At 36.5% G+C, this 17,985-nt stretch overlaps 1 protein-coding gene across 1 annotated transcript; it reads right to left on the bottom strand.

Annotated features, from left to right (window-relative positions):
- Positions 1-594: 594 nt before the first annotated feature.
- Positions 595-16,864, bottom strand: ANXA1 (annexin A1). The gene is made up of 13 exons (XM_014886303.2): positions 16,719-16,864; positions 13,147-13,225; positions 10,880-10,973; positions 10,001-10,095; positions 9,155-9,268; positions 8,488-8,578; positions 7,489-7,568; positions 6,496-6,552; positions 5,040-5,133; positions 4,398-4,493; positions 3,351-3,409; positions 2,363-2,485; positions 595-984 (listed from the first exon to the last, which is right to left on the bottom strand). Exons 2-13 carry the CDS (start codon positions 13,210-13,212, stop codon positions 925-927), a joined length of 1,029 nt encoding a protein of 342 aa, XP_014741789.1. The 5' UTR covers positions 13,213-13,225; positions 16,719-16,864; the 3' UTR covers positions 595-924.
- Between the last annotated feature and the right edge of the window lie 1,121 nt (positions 16,865-17,985).

Below are 17,985 nucleotides of genomic sequence, written 5' to 3'. Positions count from 1 at the left end.
GAAACTTGTGTTTCTCAGACAGAAGTAAATGCCTAGGGGGATTGAGCTGGTTTGCAGTAAAACTGTGGCTTCTCCTGGATACAGCACTACACAAACCAATCCTTCCTCTTCAAAACAATCAGCGTTTGCATTTTAGAAGTAGACAAAAATAGAATACAATCAAAATGCAATTACTCTTCCCTGTATCTAAGATGCATACATACAATAGTTTTAAAAAGAGTGAAATGCCTTAAAATTAGAAGTGCTTTGAATACAGCAATGCACAGTAAACATTTCCTCTGTTGCATGGTCCTGCAAAGCCCCTGTAATCAGATAACAACTGTTTTCATATTAAAAACATGTTTAACTTTATCTTCTCCTTTGCTCTAAATAAAAATTCTAAGTGCTCCCTTATTCCCATTTTGAAGTTGAGTATTTAGGCTGGGCTCTCACAAAGGACATGTTCCTGCTGAAACCCTCTTGCACTCTGTCAAAGAGAAATCTTATGCAGATCAGAGCTACACTTGATGTTCCTACAGTATTTTTTGACAAAGCTATTTACTGTTTTTTCCCTCACACAACTTAAGATTAAATGCAGAATAGCAACAAAGGATATACGAAGTTACACATGGCTGAATTTTATTTTTAAAAGTTTATATGCTTAGCATAGATGAAAACTTAACCATTTTCATAATTAATCATCTGAATAGAAACTTGGAGGGCATTCTTTCACTTTGGATGAATAATGGCAACCAGAAATATTGATGTTGTTCAGAGCAAGGATATTGAGAAAATACATTCTGGGTTACAGGTTTTAAACATAATACATACGTAGTAAGTGCCATTCCACAGAAACCTCTGCGTGTAAAGCCTGTGTTTTACATAGATATGCAAATATGAAGATTTTCAGCAACTGGGCTTGAGTGCACTTCAGGAATGTAAAACTTAGTTATCACTTCCACATAAAGCCACCAGGATGGTTTCGTAATCCCCTTTGAGTTCATCCTGTAAATTTAAGCATGAAAACCCAGTAATTGTTAGAGTAATAGTCTGAAGTAAAATTAATTTCAATTAACATGCAATATACATTGATCAAATATCAGTGCTCCATCTATATAAATTAATCACTTGATAAGATAGTTAGCCACAGACTGAACTGGAACCAAGCACCCTCATTGAAGTTATTTGTGTGATCTAGAAATAAACATGTATTTCCAGAATGCAGCATAGGTAGACAAGGCAAGTAAAAGTGTTGGGAGGTCTAGTGGCCTAAGAGAAGCACGTAAGATTTTTATCTACCCAGAAGCTTAAGCTTTTACTCTAAATAAAGTGAAACTTTCTTTCTTGATCAGCAGTGTCCAATGCTCATTAATATTACAACACTTTGTGCATATGCATTGTGTTTAGGAGCATCTCAAACAAAGCACAGTGATACTCTACTCACCATTGGATTGCTTATTGAGCTTGGTTAAAATAGATAATATGCATTAGGTATGTAGTGTAATTATTGCATGCATTTCTTATTTTCTCTAATTTGAATCTAATTTTTAGACATAAATTAATTGTTTAGTGTAGCCAAGCTACGGCTCAAGGCATTTGGATGCAAACACCACTTTGGTACATGATGAAGTGGTGTAATTACATACCAAATTACAGGTCACACACATGCTTAAGGGAAGATTAAAAGTGACCTTTGGCACCTAACTGAAAAAGTAGCAGTCATCAATAAAAATCCAAAAGACATTTTCATACATGCAGGGAGAATGTTTCTACTTCAATCAAGACATCTTCAGTAATGTCTACTACTCTCCACAAAGATACTTTGCCAGTTTAGCTTTCTTCTGGTCCCTCATCACTTGAATTTTCTGGAAAGTACATTGGGTGGTCAGTGTCTTTTAAGAAAATATTTCTGTTAGTTAAACTCATTTACTTAGGTAATAGGAAATACAGGCCAAATAAATGTTAATAAAATTTAAAATTCATTTGCTGGAGTACTCCAAATGTTAAAAGCCAATATCCAGTTGTGAAAGACACCCCTTAGAGCTGTCATGGCAATCACCTCCACTCTCCTGCCAAGGAACTGCTGAAGTACAAGAATTTGGGGATATTTTACTCTCCATTCAGCTCTTGGATTCTACTGTAAAATGATATCTTGAGACATGTATCACTACTATTTCTATAGCTCTTTTGACAAAAACTTTAACTTGGAAAAGAAATTAGCTCTCCCAGCCTGTGAGCCATTGGAAACATAAGGTACTCATCTACAATGAGCTACACAGGATGAACCAGTGACTGAGGAGCAGAAAAGTTAGCAGATCTTTACTGGACTTCAAAAACTATCTGGTGGTTTTGTGTTTCATGTGTCACGTTGAAGAAAACTTACCATAATGGCTTGGCGGAGAGAGATGCCATACAGACTCTTGTAATAGCCTTTGATCTCATTCATATCCACTTCATGGCGTGAAACCATGATTCTGATGAGGTCTTTGTGCCGGGTCCCAGAACCCTATTAAACAAAGTAAAAAGGGGAAGAAAGAAGAGGGAAAATAACTACGCTACTTTCATCACTGAAATACCTTTAATCAAGGTCTGTATGTTCATCCATCAGACCTCTTTATAAATGAACATACCCTTTTCCTTTCCCTTCAGTATGTCTCTTAAAGGAAAGTCTCATGAGCCTTAATATTCCCTATGAACACAATTCACTTCTGATAGTCTGCCGCTACACTGTTGGTTTGGGGTGGGTTTTTTTAATATTTTTAAACATTTCTTTTAGCTCTTTCCTAAAAACAGACATCTCCCTCACTGTGCTTACTAGACACTAGAGACAGCCAAAATTTTACTGCCTTTTTTCATTACTTTTTTAATAGTGCAATGATCTGCATTTTCACAATGTTTCATTCAATTTTTCACATACTGCTCCTAACCAAGTCTCAGTTATGGCAATACCTACATACTAGGTTTTTCATATTCTCCAGCTGCCTCACTAACAAGGGTTCCAAATCTGCCAGAAGGATCATGGATGTCTTGTTATAGATCAGGCTTCCACAAGGTACCTGCCAAGATCTAGAATTGCTCTCCTTTTCCCTTTTTACTTTCATACGAAGGGTTCCATTCTGTTTCCTGTCACTGTAACAGTATGGGTGTGGCTGAACAGATGTCCCCCTGAACCCACTGTAGCAAACAGACAACTCCTCCAACAAAAAGTCTCAGGTTTCAAAGGATGAAATAGGAGTGAGAGAAACACTTTGAATTTCCCTCTGCAGTCCTTTTCTATCACACAAAGGGCCTAGAGACCTCTAGCTAACTTTTTATCTTTCAGCTTATAAAGCACCTTATGTTTACAAATAGGAGATCTTCATTTAGATTACCTTCATTGCCAAATGGAGTTTTTCCGCAAAGAAAGCTGGCTTGCTTGTGGCACACTTTACTGTAATGAAGCAGTGAGACAAGGTCACTTCTGCTCTACATGTAATAAAAGTCTACCAATAAAACACTTTCAAAACTCTTTCATTTTTCCTACCTGCATACCCTATTTATGTAATTCTTTGTTACCTTTCTTCATAATGTATGAGGACAAGAAGATCCTTTCCTCTGTTTATTCAGAAAGCAATTCAGTCAGGGGAGAATAATTACTATAAAAACTACATATTTCTCCCTAGTTTACTGCCACAAAATTAAGGAAGATGTTGCAGTTCCCAAGAAGAAAAAATGGAGCACATTTAAGCCTTCTATAGCAGAGCTGGAGGTTATAATCTGATATTTTGCAAACAAAGTTATAGTTCAATTTTGATATTAAGAGGGATCTGATGAAATGATTCTTTTATCCAAAGTATGTTTGACTGTGATATAAAAGCTAAGAACAGATAGGTGCCTGGATCCCAATGACATCCCTGATCCAGTGGTAAGAGGGAGTCCCTTCTTTAGCTTATTGCTCATGAACAACAGTAACTTCATATGAATATTTTCTGAACAAAACCTTGGAAGGAATTTTTTTATGCTTTTAATAATCATTATTATAAGTATGCTTGCAACATGAAACTTGGAGAAGAGTGGTTTTGGTTGAAGACAGGTTTAAAAGTACTAGATTTTTCATACAAGCTATACCTGTTCTGATAGCTTTTTTTGGTATATTGATTTCTTTTAAAGGTCTTCCTATTTTAGCAATTAATCAGTTCTCCTTAAAAGACCTTGCCAATTATCAGGAGAGATATTTCTACTCATTCATCAGCTTCAACTGATTTTAAGTGTCAATTAAGTCACTATGATTAGATTAGACTTTCCCAGGTATTATTTAGCAAGCTTCTCAATGAAGCAGGTAAGTACAGAACAGTTTCTGATCAGAGCAATTATGGCAGAAAGAAAAGTTTAAGTTTAGTCAGAACGAACAGTAGGTTTCAATCTGCAGAACCACTTACCAAGGGCAGTGAGGCAATTCTCAATATCACCTTTCAGCTCCAAGTCCAGTACCTTGTTCATGTCATGCTTGCTGTATTTGGTGTACTTCTGAAAGACTAAATAATGGGGAAAAAAACAGTATTCTCCCTGCACTGTCTCTGCTGCAGAACAGGAACTCTCTGCAAGCAGCAGAGGACTGTTTGTGGGTCATCTTTCTCACTTTCTTCAGACAGCACAGTGTAAAGAGCAGTTTTATTGCATAGACTGATGGAGTCAGCATACGGAATGGGACTTTGGTGGAATGGAAAGGTTCATTTCCCATCAGCTGGGGTAGAGGTGGCCAACAGACTACACCAGAGCCTATGGCATTGTGATAGCCCCCTGTCTAGGGCAAACTGGCTAAGAAGCAAGACCATTTTGGGGAGCTCTTATTGCTTGGCATTGTGATCAGAACTCAGCTGAGACTTCAGTTCTGTTAAGAGCCTGAATTACATTGCTCATCTCTACTATGGAAAGAACAGCCAGGCTGCCAACCACACCCGTAGTCAGCAAGCATGCGTCCAATTAGAGTCATGTCTTGATAATCTGTATCTTCTCTGAATTCATGACCAGGCAATGTTCAAAAATCACCCCTGAGAAGCAAGAAGCTTTGTTCAACTTACCCCTTCGAAGATGTGGGTAGCTTCTTGTAGCAAGAACAGTTATAAACACACCAGTATCTGTTCCTTTCCTTTTCTCTCCTGCTTCATACAAGGCCTGTCATAAAGAAAAAAAGGTGGCAAGGTCAGTAGAGGAATAGTAAAACTCAAAAAGGAATACTGTATTTTGAGGGCCATTACTTGTTAGTAATGAACACTATCCCTTGACACAATGCAGATTAAAACTCTACCCTACCTCAGACTAACTCCAGCTCTGTCAAATAATACTTCAAACTTCATTTATCTTGTGATAATACCTAGCAAACACTATGCAGCTAGAAAACATATTTTCAGACATTTTAAGATCATCACCTAGCTTTCCAGGGTATACTACATTCGTAAATGAAGTTATTTTTCATTTATCATGATAGCATTTCTGCATGAAAGCTCAGGACTGGTAGGATTTCTTAAGACTGACTAAATTATTTCTGCAACTAACTGGTGCAATATGCAGGAGAAACCTATGTACTAAGTACTTCCTCGTCTTTCCAAAAGTGACTTTAACTTCCAGGAAAGTAAAAACCAAATCAGTCTTCTCCATTTTCCTCACCTCCTCAAATCTGTCTAAGAGTAATTGTAAAAAGCCTCCACACAGCATGAAGATTTAACACTCTGCATCAAGATAAACAATATTGAACTTTTGAATTTAGAATAGGTATTAATTCACTATTATATCTAGGACTGATGATAGAACGAAACTCCTTATGTAACAGGAATTTGAGCAGCATTTCTCAATGGCCTTTTCTTGGCTGGGTTTTTTTAATAAATCAATTTGAAGTCATCTAAACTGAAATTATAACTGTGATGTAACATTTTATAGATGAAAGCTCATCAGTACTAAGTTTTATCAAGAATTCTAAGTTTTATCAGACAGCTAAGTTTTATCAAGGTTTTAGTAAAGATACTTCCACTAATGTTGGAAGAAATAAGAAAAAGATTAAATGTTTAATTTAGAATTATTGACTGTAAGGTTTACCAATAGTCTTGAAAAGTTTGTCACTAAAAAGCAATGTCTATATCTAACATACTGCAGAGTTCACACTGGTCAGTGTATGAAAACAAATTCTGCACATAGATGAGCACACCCTTGTCCCTTAATTCAATAACTGTTTTATAAACAGAAGCAAGACTGGGTCTGATTTCTCTGCTTGTTGACTTGTACTTGAAATGGTCTGCATGCTTTTCATGAACTACATAAGATCTTGCAGAAATGATTCTGAAGCTAGATATTAGAGTGAAGATCTAATTTGCTTCATATAATTAACTTACATGAACTTTGTAAAATACTATCTCCTCAGAAATTACTGCTGTATGACATTGGAATCTCTGTTAGGTCTGCAATGCAAAGGATTCTGATAGCCAGTGGAATCTCAAGGAAGTCAGAAGAAGAAGTTCTACAAAGTACCAAGTACGTTCTTACCCTGGCATCATTGTCAGCAAGTTCATCATTCACATGAGGATTTTCACATCGATCAGCCTACATAAAGAAATAAACAAAATTTCACTGGTTCTCACAATCATTCAGTTCACTAAAGCTCAACATTTGAGAGTTCTGCAGCACTACTCTCATACATAAACCAATACATAACTGGAAATAGGTGCAGTTATCTCAATCATCCTGTGAATAAAACTGTTGTATTTGTAATCAGAGAACATATTTCTACAGTCATCAGCAACTTATTTATTAGTTCCTACCTAAAAATCCACAGGAAGTATTTCTTTCTTGACATGAAACTACAGGCTTCAAACCTGTGAGCAGCTCCCTGATGATCATTTAATAGACTCCTTTCAAGCTGATTTGAAAGTTAAAACTGGAAATCCAAACCATGCATATGGATGCATCGAAATATCATCCTGAATGCAAGTACAAGGTTCATATACATATATTCAAAAATCAAATATTTATTAATTTTAGAAGGATATTTTTATTGGGAAGGTCCAGTGTTGGAACTGATCTACTTTTGAATGTAAATTTACAGAACACTTTGTCCACTTGTTAACTCCATGCCTTTGTCCCATTATCTAACTACTAGAAACATACATTAACAGGAAAAAAATGTTCATTTCTCTAATTTTAAACATTTCTTCTTTTTCTAGTCAATTGACATGACATTATGCCTGTTAGTTTTTCTAGCACTTAAAGAGAGCACAAAAAGGTCTTAAAAGTATCACTGATAAAAAGGAAATATTGTTTTAAAATAAAGTTTTTTAAAAGGTGTTTGACATAAAATCTCTTTAGGAACAGTTTAGGAACAGTTTTTAATGGTCTAGGATATGAAAGTAAAAAAAAATCAATGCAAAGAAATAAATATTGCATAAATCTTTATTTATTGCACATCTCTCTAAAATAGTCTTGAGAACGTTGCTTTTTGATTATAGATATTTTCACTCAAAATGCTTAAACATAGCATACCTTGGCTAGAGCAACCAAAGCCTTTTGAAAGTCTCCAGAAGTGTCAGAGATGATGTCTTGTGTCAGATCTCTCTTCAGCACTGCAATCAAATAGTTTGTTTGAAGTTATCAGCAAGTTGACTACAGAACTTTTAAAGATTCTATCAAACCACTCTATGATCTTTTTCGGTATTTTCCTAATTTCCCTCTTAAATATGCCCACTAGAAATGTGATTTTCTTACTTTGTCTCATTTGGTTTCTAGTAAAGGAGTTTATTTATAACATATCCTTTAAATCCTGAGATGTGCTGTGAAATTCGACATTAAACCTAAAAATGTCCTTCTCTAAAGTCTTGTGGGTAGCATTGTCTCAGGTTTTTCTGAGCCTTTTTCTTTTTCATTCTCACTTCTGTCTATTCTTATCAGTATTGAAGTCAAACACAAACTCTTCCAAAAAATCAAGTTTTTAATCTAAGAAGTAATGTCTTGGTAAAAGTTACCTCATCATCTCAGAACACAGGATTTAATTAGACAACACAGTAAACTCTACATATAATAGAGATGCCACATTACATTGTAGTAATTTCTTCAAGTATTTTCCCCCTATAGTTCACTGGTTGCTCCTACTGCTATCATGTCTGTGTTGCTAACTCAGAAAGGTGGGTTTGTTTTCCCAAGCCTATGCTTTTATCTTAAAATGTTAGCCAAGGTTTAGTTACAGGGGAAGAAGAGCAGCTTGGCTTTGCATGCATCCAAGAAAACATCTAAATGTGTCACTCATTCCATGAGACACCCACAATTCCAACAGTGGTGATGTATCTTCTCCTTCACTGTTGGGATCTTCGTAGGTCAGTAAAAGTCACCATGACCCCCCTCCCCAGCAATCCTGTCAAATCTTGTGAACCTTCATTTGCCTCCTGTATTGTTCTCAGCTCCTCATACTAAGAAGTGAGAGTGTGACTCTAGTGTGTCTGCTACAGGGTTATACAATGGTATAACTTCTTTCTTGCTCTGAATTACCTTCCTTGTAGTATCTGTTGGCTTCTCTGATCTCTTGGTTGGTTCTTGAGGCCAGAATTTCAATTAAGGTATCTTCATCAGTTCCAAGTCCCTGATAAAAGCAATTGAAGTTTTAGAGATGTTATTCAATAAAAAAAACTTAAAATTCATAACGGAAATAAGATGAAAATTTTTGGCTTTGAAGGCACCACATCGAATGAGAAACAAAAATTAAAAATATTGTGCTTCCATATAATGTAATTTCAGCTACTTTGGAATTAAATTTTTATCACATTCAATATATTGGTGCCCAAAGGAAGTGCTAAAGAGATCAAACAGTGAACATTAAAGAATGTAAAATATATGAAGAAAAATTACCTCCTTCCCTTTTTTCTTTCTCCTATGCAAACATGAATGAATGTAAAGGCTATAGCTCCCATTAGCAAGCAGTCTTCAGAAGGCAGAAAGAGTTCAGTCTCACAAAACAATCTCCTCAAACTCTAAAATTCAGCAGGGACTACTGATACTTGTCCTCATAAACTGAGTTACCAACAAAGATTTAATTGACAAAATGAAGCTAAAATAAAGATAATATACAAGCCTTGAAATCTATGTCCAGTGTTATTCACAGGCCTTAATAAGTAGAGGTGCTCTCTAGGAAAGTTTATCTCAGAAGATTTTGCCTTACCTTCATAGAAGCTCTTAATTCTTCAGCATCAAATTGAGCTGGAGTTTTGAGCAAAGCCACAACAACATCTTCTAGATGGCCTTTCAGAGCTTTTTTCAAAGCCTCTTCTAGACTCTGTTTCAGGAAGAATAAGAAACACACCAAGTTAATGAACGGTAAAGGTACACCTGCTGTTCAGCTGCAGTCCAAAAATTAGTCTGACTTCTGATCAGTCTTAGCCTACATCATTCCTATATCTATAATAGAAAGAATTATGAAGCCCTGCTTCAGGTTTCAAATTTGTCACGTTTGACACTTTATGTTAATTAAAGTGTTAGGCAGGGTTTTTCAGTAGGTATTCTGGAGTGCTTTCACACACTGCAGTTCAGATATATTGAAATATCTACAGCATCAGAAGAAGACTCAAAATAAGCTGCTCATTCTCCAAGAGAAGATAATGCCATATTACTCTTACAATTATGACTGAGTTGCTTATTTGTGTGACATTTGAATTCATTGTTTATTGCATGAAGTTTGAAGTCAACATGTGTAGTAACATATGTAATATCACCCTAAAGAAAACCACAAGTTCTGAAGATAAAGGCTATATTCTAACTTGACCTAAATTTAATTAAGTAGGGTGAAAAAAAATTTAAAATTGATCTATTCTTCCACCCATCAAAAAAATGTTCTAAAAACACTGAAGCCCCTCCCTATACCATTGTTGATATATTTGGAGAACAGTGTTATGGTCCTACAACTCTCCTATCCTATTCAGTATTCTATCTTTACTCATAGATACCATTTGAGCCAGGAGAAAATTTGATCTTCTGGTTGAAAATTATGCTTGGTTTGAATATTCTTTACCTTTCCTTTAGCTTGCTGATAGGCAGCTTTGATCTGCTGACGCTGAGCATTTGTTCTCTTAGTCAAGATATCAATGATGGTGGCCTCATCCACACCTATGAATCACCAAACAAAATTCCAATATATTCAAAATATATACATCACTTAGCCAGTTAATTATTTAAAAATTATTATCCGCTTTATGTCATATTTTGATTTCTTTACAAACTCAAATTTAACCAAAGGAAAAGCTGTAATCATCTACAGACTCACAAGATTAATGATGTAGCTAATAAACCAAATAAATAGATCCATTTAGGACACAGAAATTTCATACAAAGAGTCTTAAACTGTTCTGAGTGTAGATGTTCCACTAAACTGAAAAAACCCTAAGAAACCCCAAACAAACAGAAATCCACACTAAAAAACAAACTAGATGGCATACTCCTTTAATCTCAGTAAGACAAAAAACCTTTTGAAGTACAAAGTGGCAAATGAGAATTTCATTAAAAGAAAGAAATACAACAGCAGCAAACAATATTATCAGCGTGATCAATGCCTCTTGCAGGAATTTTATGGAAATCACGCCAAAAACTATTAGTATAGTATGGTGCAACATTATTTCCTGCCCCAGAAATTAAATTTTTACAACTCTTTCTTCAACATATTCAAGAACTTTAATATAGCATTAAGGTCTGAAACTGTAATACAACATCAGGCTATCGTAGAGTTGAGATTCTTCACCAAGTGGCACAATTTAGTGTATTGCCAAGCTTTTAAAAGTAGAGGCACCTCTCCAGCTTTCCACTGCCTCTTGCTCTGTTATTTTATTCAATACTGTGCTCAAAATTTTCTAAGGGAGAGTCCCAATGTAATAAGTTAAATATTTACTCCTCTTACCCTTTACAGTAATAGCTCTGTCCAAAGCAACAACATCAGCCGATGGATCAAAATTTGGGTATGACTGTACTCCATGGATACCCTTTGCACTCTTCTGCAGAGGGAAAATAAAACATAAAATTTAACAAGGAAAAAGAATTGCTTATACTGAAGAATATTCTGAAGCAGTTTTGAGTGCCCAAAGAAACTATGCATTTGGGATTGCCTTTTAACATACAGTTTTCAAGTTACGGGTAATTGAATGGGTTCAATAATGGATATGCATTGGATCTGTTCCTTTCACAGCTCTCATATTAAACAAAAAAGTACTTAATAAATTGGTTTAGGTACCTGAACACCTATTTCTTAACCTGAACAACTATTTCTTGGTGTAAATCGGATTGCATAAGAAAATAATTAACTGTCAGAATTAGGAAATTCTGCTCAAATTTTGGGTGCTCTAAACCCACAATTAAATCCTACAGGCACTTCCAGTAAAGTTCTAATTTCTTTGCTTATCTTTTGCAAACTGACTGTGTATCACATTAAGGGTGCCCTCAGCTGATTCAGATCTAGACTTTCAAACACTTCTTGCATTCAAGGTCTTGGGGAAGTGTTTAAGCCTAACCCTACAAGGCAGTGGAGACCTCTCAACCAGCTTCTTTGAAACTTTAGACATAAGCCACAGTCTTCCCAAAGGATTATCCACTAGCTGATTTTGGTGAATCTGCTCGTAGACAGTCACTCCCTAGTCAATGTCTGAAGATTTCTGGGAACTGTACAACAGATCATTTGGCTTGCCCTGTGCCAGCAACATGACACATGAAGTTACAGGTAGGACCTAATAGCACTAAATAACTCATACAGCACTCAACAGCACTAAATAACTGATTCTGATCTACTACTCCCACAGAACTATAAAATGCTCCAAGATTTTTGGATTAAAGATTTATAGAAAATTCTCATTGTTGCGATATACTGTGAGATTCCTTATTAGAAGATACCAGTAGTTTAGCGAGATGACTCTCTTGTTACAAAAAACAGGATTTAAATTTTTTTAATCCTTTGCCATTAAAATAAAATATCCCAAGAGAAAGGGCAAGATTTTATGAATACTTGTTTTACACACAACAATTGTATTTGTAGTGAAGTTTATATAATTCTATTATCTGATAATTAAATGCTCATCTCCCTACACAGTTGTGTTACTAGGAGTTATAAGAGAGCAGACAGACTGCATACTTAAATCAGTCTCTTGCCTACTTTTCAAGAGATTGTGTCTTGTGTGCTAAGTCAACAAAAAGGAATGGGAGTGTCTCATTGCCTGTTTCTCAACCTTGAAGGCTAACCTTTGTATACTTCTTTCCATGCCAAACTTAACTACCAGCAATACAAAACTCTCTGTAACCACGGTAGCCAAGAATGTCTCAGGACACTGGGAATGAAAGGGGCATAGGATAGTGGAGCCAAAGGTTTGTGCACAAAGTGTTGTGGAGTCAAAATTGCAAAATCTACAGGGACCTAGAGGAGAAAACTTTTGTTTACTCAAATTTCCCCTATATAATTTTGTTTCCAAAATGTAAGTTTTTTAGGGAATTTGTGTGATTTCACAGTGCACTGCTTTACCTTTGCTTTCATTTCAGTATCTTCACCTCATTACCACAAAGATTCTCCATCTCATCCTAGCACAGTAACTCTTCACTCCTCACAACCATACCCCTCCCTTCTAATGTTTAACAGTACTCATTGTCTGAGGCTTTTTATTATGTGCTGTGGCTCACTCCCCCATAAGCATGAAATGTGATATGAAAGCTAGGATATATACCAGTGACTTTACTTCCTCCTTTACATTCCTGGGTTCCAACTCATGGCTTCCTATTACCTCAGCCAAAAATCCCTGGTTTTTTCACATACATTACCTGAACATGTTCATACACAATCACACAACTCAGCATGAGATTACTACAGTAAAGAAGCTGATCTGAGTGAATCAGTGACTGGCCACTGGGAATTACAGTTTAACCACACTAACTAGTTCTGCCTAGGGATTGATAACTAGACTGATAAGGGCAAATAGGAGCAGTTTTTCATCTTCTAGCAAATTTCCTAGGTTATATGGTTACATTAGATTATACACTGAATAAAATTGGGTTCCAGCTCTAATCTGCTAGAGTTTTGCCATTGTTTTTCCTCCATTTGCATCTATAAAAGATGTTTAAATGCCTTTAAATTACTTGTAAGAGTACCGGAAAATAAGCATGGGGCTCTCAAAAGGTGATAATACTTACTATACATTCCTGCTCCTGATTGTCTATGAACCATGCCTGCTTCAGAAATTCTGATACCATAGCCATGTTGACAGAGTTTCTGGGAAGAGATGCATCAAGTTATAAACCATTTTTCATCGTTTTCAGTACCAGTGCAACTCAAGATTTTCCACCCTGAAAATCACTTCTCTGCACTATGACCTGTCATGGTTAATGTCTCACATGGTAACTGGCCTGCTCTATTGGAGGCAGGTAACTTTGATGTTTCATGAGTGGTGTGATGCTCCACAGCTGCTTGCTCACCCCTACACCCTTAGCTACTTTCAGAAGTTTTAGATAATAACAGTATAAGCAGTAATACTATTTGCTTATAGCATTATATTAGCATTAGCACTTATTTACAAAAGGAAGTTACTAGAAATCAATTAGTCTGTCTTTCTCATTAGTTAGTCTATAATCTATGCCCATTTGGTTTGATCATTTTGAAATACACTGGTAAACAAGGGTTCTTGTCTCATAATTTACTGAGGCTGGAGTTCTTGTGTATTATGTTAGGAAAAAATATATTCTCTTGTTAAATATACTTTCAAGTAATTTGTTTGACTAGATGTTTTCTAAGGAAGATGAGTAAATCTGGATAGTTTTATATACATTGCTTTTTCTTATATATTTTCTACAATTTCTACTTAATAATAATAATAAAGTATTACCAATTTAAGAAGAGCAAAGAAAAGTAAGTTTTGCTTATTACTACTAAAAAAAAAAGTTCACACAGCTTTCCCAAAAGTCACAGAAAAGGAAAAAATGAGAGGTGATGTAACATTAAGTACTCAAAAATAATGAATAGGTTGCTTTGTAACAACTTCTGCTGTTGGTGTGAGGAATATTCTGTTTGCTCACTGAAATAGTGAGGAAATAGGAAGAAATCAATGGTTTATCAACTAAAGTAATTCTGAAGTAATTAAAACTAGATTATTTTTATAAAACACTCTTCTTCAGCAAGCTCTAGGAAAGACTTGGCTTTAAAGTATACATTTAAGCAATAACTGGAGATGGTGTTGCTGAGTAAATCAGACTGATTTTGAAAATGGTGTTAAGAGACAAAGTTCTATTTGCAGTCATAGAGTACACATCATATGCACAACTGTAAAAAGTTACGTTAGTTATGCTGCTAGCACATGCCCTCTCTCCTGCAGGAAGGGCAGGGACCAGTCTTTTGGGTTGATACAAGTTTAGGACCAGGGAGTGTAGCTGCAGTCCAGCTCTTTCTTTCCCTCACAGCAAAACTGTAAAGCTTGCCCCTGCATTCAGCAGTCAATAAAGTGACGAATTCCTCACACACCCTGTCCGCAGCTCTCTCCAATGTAAGAGCCAGCCATATCCCATCTTCCCCAAAAAACTCCTTCTTTTGTTTCCTTCCCTCAAGTAGGAATTTAGCTCTGCCAGAAAAGCTGAAACAAATTTAAAATTTGTGTTTGTATGTTATTTAGAGTTGGTCTCCACGGGGTAAATAATGGATAGAATATTCAGTCAGATTTAAGGACCAACTTTTATTACCTGCTATTTATTCAATATCAAAAAAGCATGCTCACATCACAATTGCAACCTGCACTTTTCTCAAGCTGTCAGAGTGGCTCCTGCACCCTTCTACTGACAGAAGGTAATAAGGGCAGATGAAGCAATATGGTACCCGAAATTCTGCTGCACTTCATAACAGCACACACTAAATGCAGGCCAAATGCAGTGGGATGGAAACACTTAAAAGTCTCCATACTGGGTACACTGAGTCATCAACACTGACATGTCGTGGTATGTCTGCTGACTAACTGATTCACAGAGCAGAGAACCATTCCAGACCATGAAACAAGACTCAGTCTGCCAGCACCAGATCTGAGAAGAGGTGTATTTTGCCTGATTATGTAACCCTTTTCAGGGAGAGCTGGCTTCAAGAAGCACTGCTAACACATCCCTTTCTTCTACATATGCCCACACACACCCTTGACACCAAGCTTTAAAGGTTTTGCAGCCTTTGGGGCTGGCTGGAGCAGAAGGCTTCAAGACTACACTAAATTTGGTTTATTAAGCCTCTAAAACTTCACATCTTTTCTGATTTAAATTGCACAATAAGAAAAAAAGTCTGTGCCTTACAAGCTTTTAAAAGTATTTCTTTTCTTTTGAATTAAAGACACTGGCATGTTGATCCATCTATTTCTATCTGCTAAAGAAATACTGCAATTTTAATATAAGTCAAAGTAGTCAATGATCCTACGAAGAAGCTTAAGACCTTAATCTGCTTGAATCAGCTTATCAAGGTAAGAAACCAAGTTACATATAAAACTCTTCTGCTTTGGAAGAAACTACAGCTGATAAGGAAAAAGACTGGAATCTAGGAAGACAGCCCGCCTCCTCATGGAGACAAGGTCTTGCCCAATACTTTGTCTTGCCACTCTAAAAATCAAAGAAATCATGCAAAGAATATCTAGATCCAGGAGGATACATTCAGTCCAAATTTACTTGAAAAAGACTGAAGCAACTGATTCCTAATTGGAATGATAACATCACAATAGGATTGAAAAATCAGACAGATATCCAGACTGAAAGTCCTAACTGTTGTTTCACAAAAATCACCACAATATTGCTTTCTGTCTGGTTCTTAATCTCCTGAAGATGCACCCTCGAACAGGGCCAATCAAAAAATTTTAAGGTTTTGAGATAATACCTTATTAAAAATACTTAAAGACAAAAACTAGATTTTTACACTACAGTCTGTTTCAAATGACAGCATTTATTTATGCTTATTTAACCATATAATGAAGCATGTCAGATGCCTGGTTACTTTCAAAGGCTCAATACCAGGATCTTGATGTACATTACAGTCATGACATCCAGTCAGAAAAACAGGCAGAAGATCTAACAGAGTAATTTACTTTGCAGTGGAAAGTCTGCTGTATATGGAAACATCAGAAAGAAAAAACAATCCCATCCTTGTAAAATTTTATGGAAAGATTTAGCAGAAAGAATCCCAGATGATACAGCTTCTACATGGCTTTGCCAAGTTCTTAGTCAGAAAAGTAGAATTTTGCTCTTATGTTTCTAAAAGATTGGTTTGATTTCAAAATTTTATTTCTGATCTGATTTTTAAGAGATTTTATTCTCATCACTTTCATGAACAATGAATCTACAGTTATAATGCAGCAAACTGTTGTTGAAGTAACAACAGCTGTTTCTATTTTTTAACTTTACATACACAGCATAGTAGTTTTCTAGGAACTCCAGTTTTAATGCAGATTTCTACATCAGCCTACTAAAAAGGCAAAGAGAAAGCATATGAAACTCCAAATAAGTTTGGTTTTGAAGTTTCAACCTTTTTTTATTCCCTTTATTTAATTGCATTAAATAAAAGCAACAATTGTCCAAGCCCTTGTGTAAAATGTTCCAGAATGGAAAGAATTTCTCCTGCCCACACCCATCTTTTTCCCTGACAGCAAGTCCAACCCACAGAAAGTTTGCATCAGGTCACTTAATAAATTCAGCATACAATTCCTAAAGTGTGCCGGGTCTACAGAGAGCAATAATGAACTACAAAATCCTACCTTCTTCCTCACAAACTGCCTTGCAGGCTGCACAGTCAGGAGTAGAAGAGCAGAGGGCTCTCAAAGCTTTTATAGCCTGCGCAGGAAACTCCACCCAGCAACCAGTGTTTCCACAGCCCTAGTAATCATCTGCAGCAGCTATATCTGGGTGGCACTCAAAGTGGAGAAACATTAGGGAAAAAAAAAAGAGTCATTGCGAAACTATGTGCTGGCGAAAGTATGAGCAGATTCAGAAGGGAAAATACAACAAATGAGCAAGCCATGGTAGCTCTCCTCTCCTGCCCTGCCCACATCCTCAGTTTTAATAGATTGTCATAATTCTCTTGGCATCATATGATTAAACATTAAGAAAACTCAACTTGATTATTCTCGTCACACTTTGACATGACTGATATAATTTCAAAAGTGAATGTATTAAGATATATCTTTGCTCAGTGAAACTTTGGGTGAAGAAAGGGTGAAGTGCCAAAGCAGCATCCTCACTTCACTGAGATCCAGTAGCTATTAGCTCTGCCTCTTTTGCATATGGTCCCATGGCAGAAATAACCCAGGGATAAAACTTGTCTAGTATTTCTCATACATACTTTTTTTCTTGAAAAGAAACTCATGGAAAAAGGCAAGCTTAATATAAGGCCAATAATTGGCACCTACATAATTAGAAAGAGGTTGAAACATTAAATTCTGAAGTTCAAAGTGAGAGTGGTTTGCACAAGATGAGGTTATATCTGCTAGAAGTGGTTTTCTGCAAGCACTTCCTTGCCAAGCCAGAACAGCACAACACCATGCATATCACTAACATCTCAGATTGGCCTGCAGCATGATGGCAGTGAAGATCACCTGTTGCTGAGCGAGAAGTGTTTGCAATGGGCAGACAGGGCTCCCAGCAGACTCACCCTCCTGCTGACTGGCTGCAATGCACAGGTACCCCTAGTATGGCTGATCTGCCTCACATACAAATATATGAAATGCAGTCTGTCCTTGAAACCCAAGTCTAATAGTTAGTTATATGAGGAGGAAGAGGAACAGACTGATGGTAACTAGTGGGGACCCTCACAAATTTCTCAAATGTAATGTAACACACATGCGCATTCCAGTACAGCTTACATCTTCCTCTGTACACCCAAGCATGTGGTGCCCAGAGTAATCTGCTCATCACAGTCAAGGAAATCCCCATCCCAGCAGCCTAAGGGGAGAGCCTCCAGGGGTGCTGAAGGACACAGCCCCAGGATTTCCTCCCGGGCTGACCACAGCCCTCATTCCCCACTGG

The sequence above is a fragment of the Sturnus vulgaris genome, chromosome Z, assembly GCF_052056855.1.
Source record: "Sturnus vulgaris isolate bStuVul1 chromosome Z, bStuVul1.hap1, whole genome shotgun sequence".
NCBI classification, from domain to species: domain Eukaryota; kingdom Metazoa; phylum Chordata; class Aves; order Passeriformes; family Sturnidae; genus Sturnus; species Sturnus vulgaris.
This window is presented reverse-complemented; position numbering and strand designations above follow the sequence as displayed.

Bases quoted from the DNA above. Each gene is read 5' to 3' on its own strand.
- ANXA1 (XM_014886303.2), bottom strand. From the start codon at position 13,212: ATGGCTATGGTATCAGAATTTCTGAAGCAGGCATGGTTCATAGACAAT. The intron at 10,096-10,879 runs GTAAGAGGAGTA...GGTGATTCATAG, and splicing joins CAGAGCTATTACTGTAAAGG to GTGTGGATGAGGCCACCATC. The intron at 6,553-7,488 runs GTATGCTATGTT...TTCTTTATGTAG, and splicing joins CTTTGGTTGCTCTAGCCAAG to GCTGATCGATGTGAAAATCC.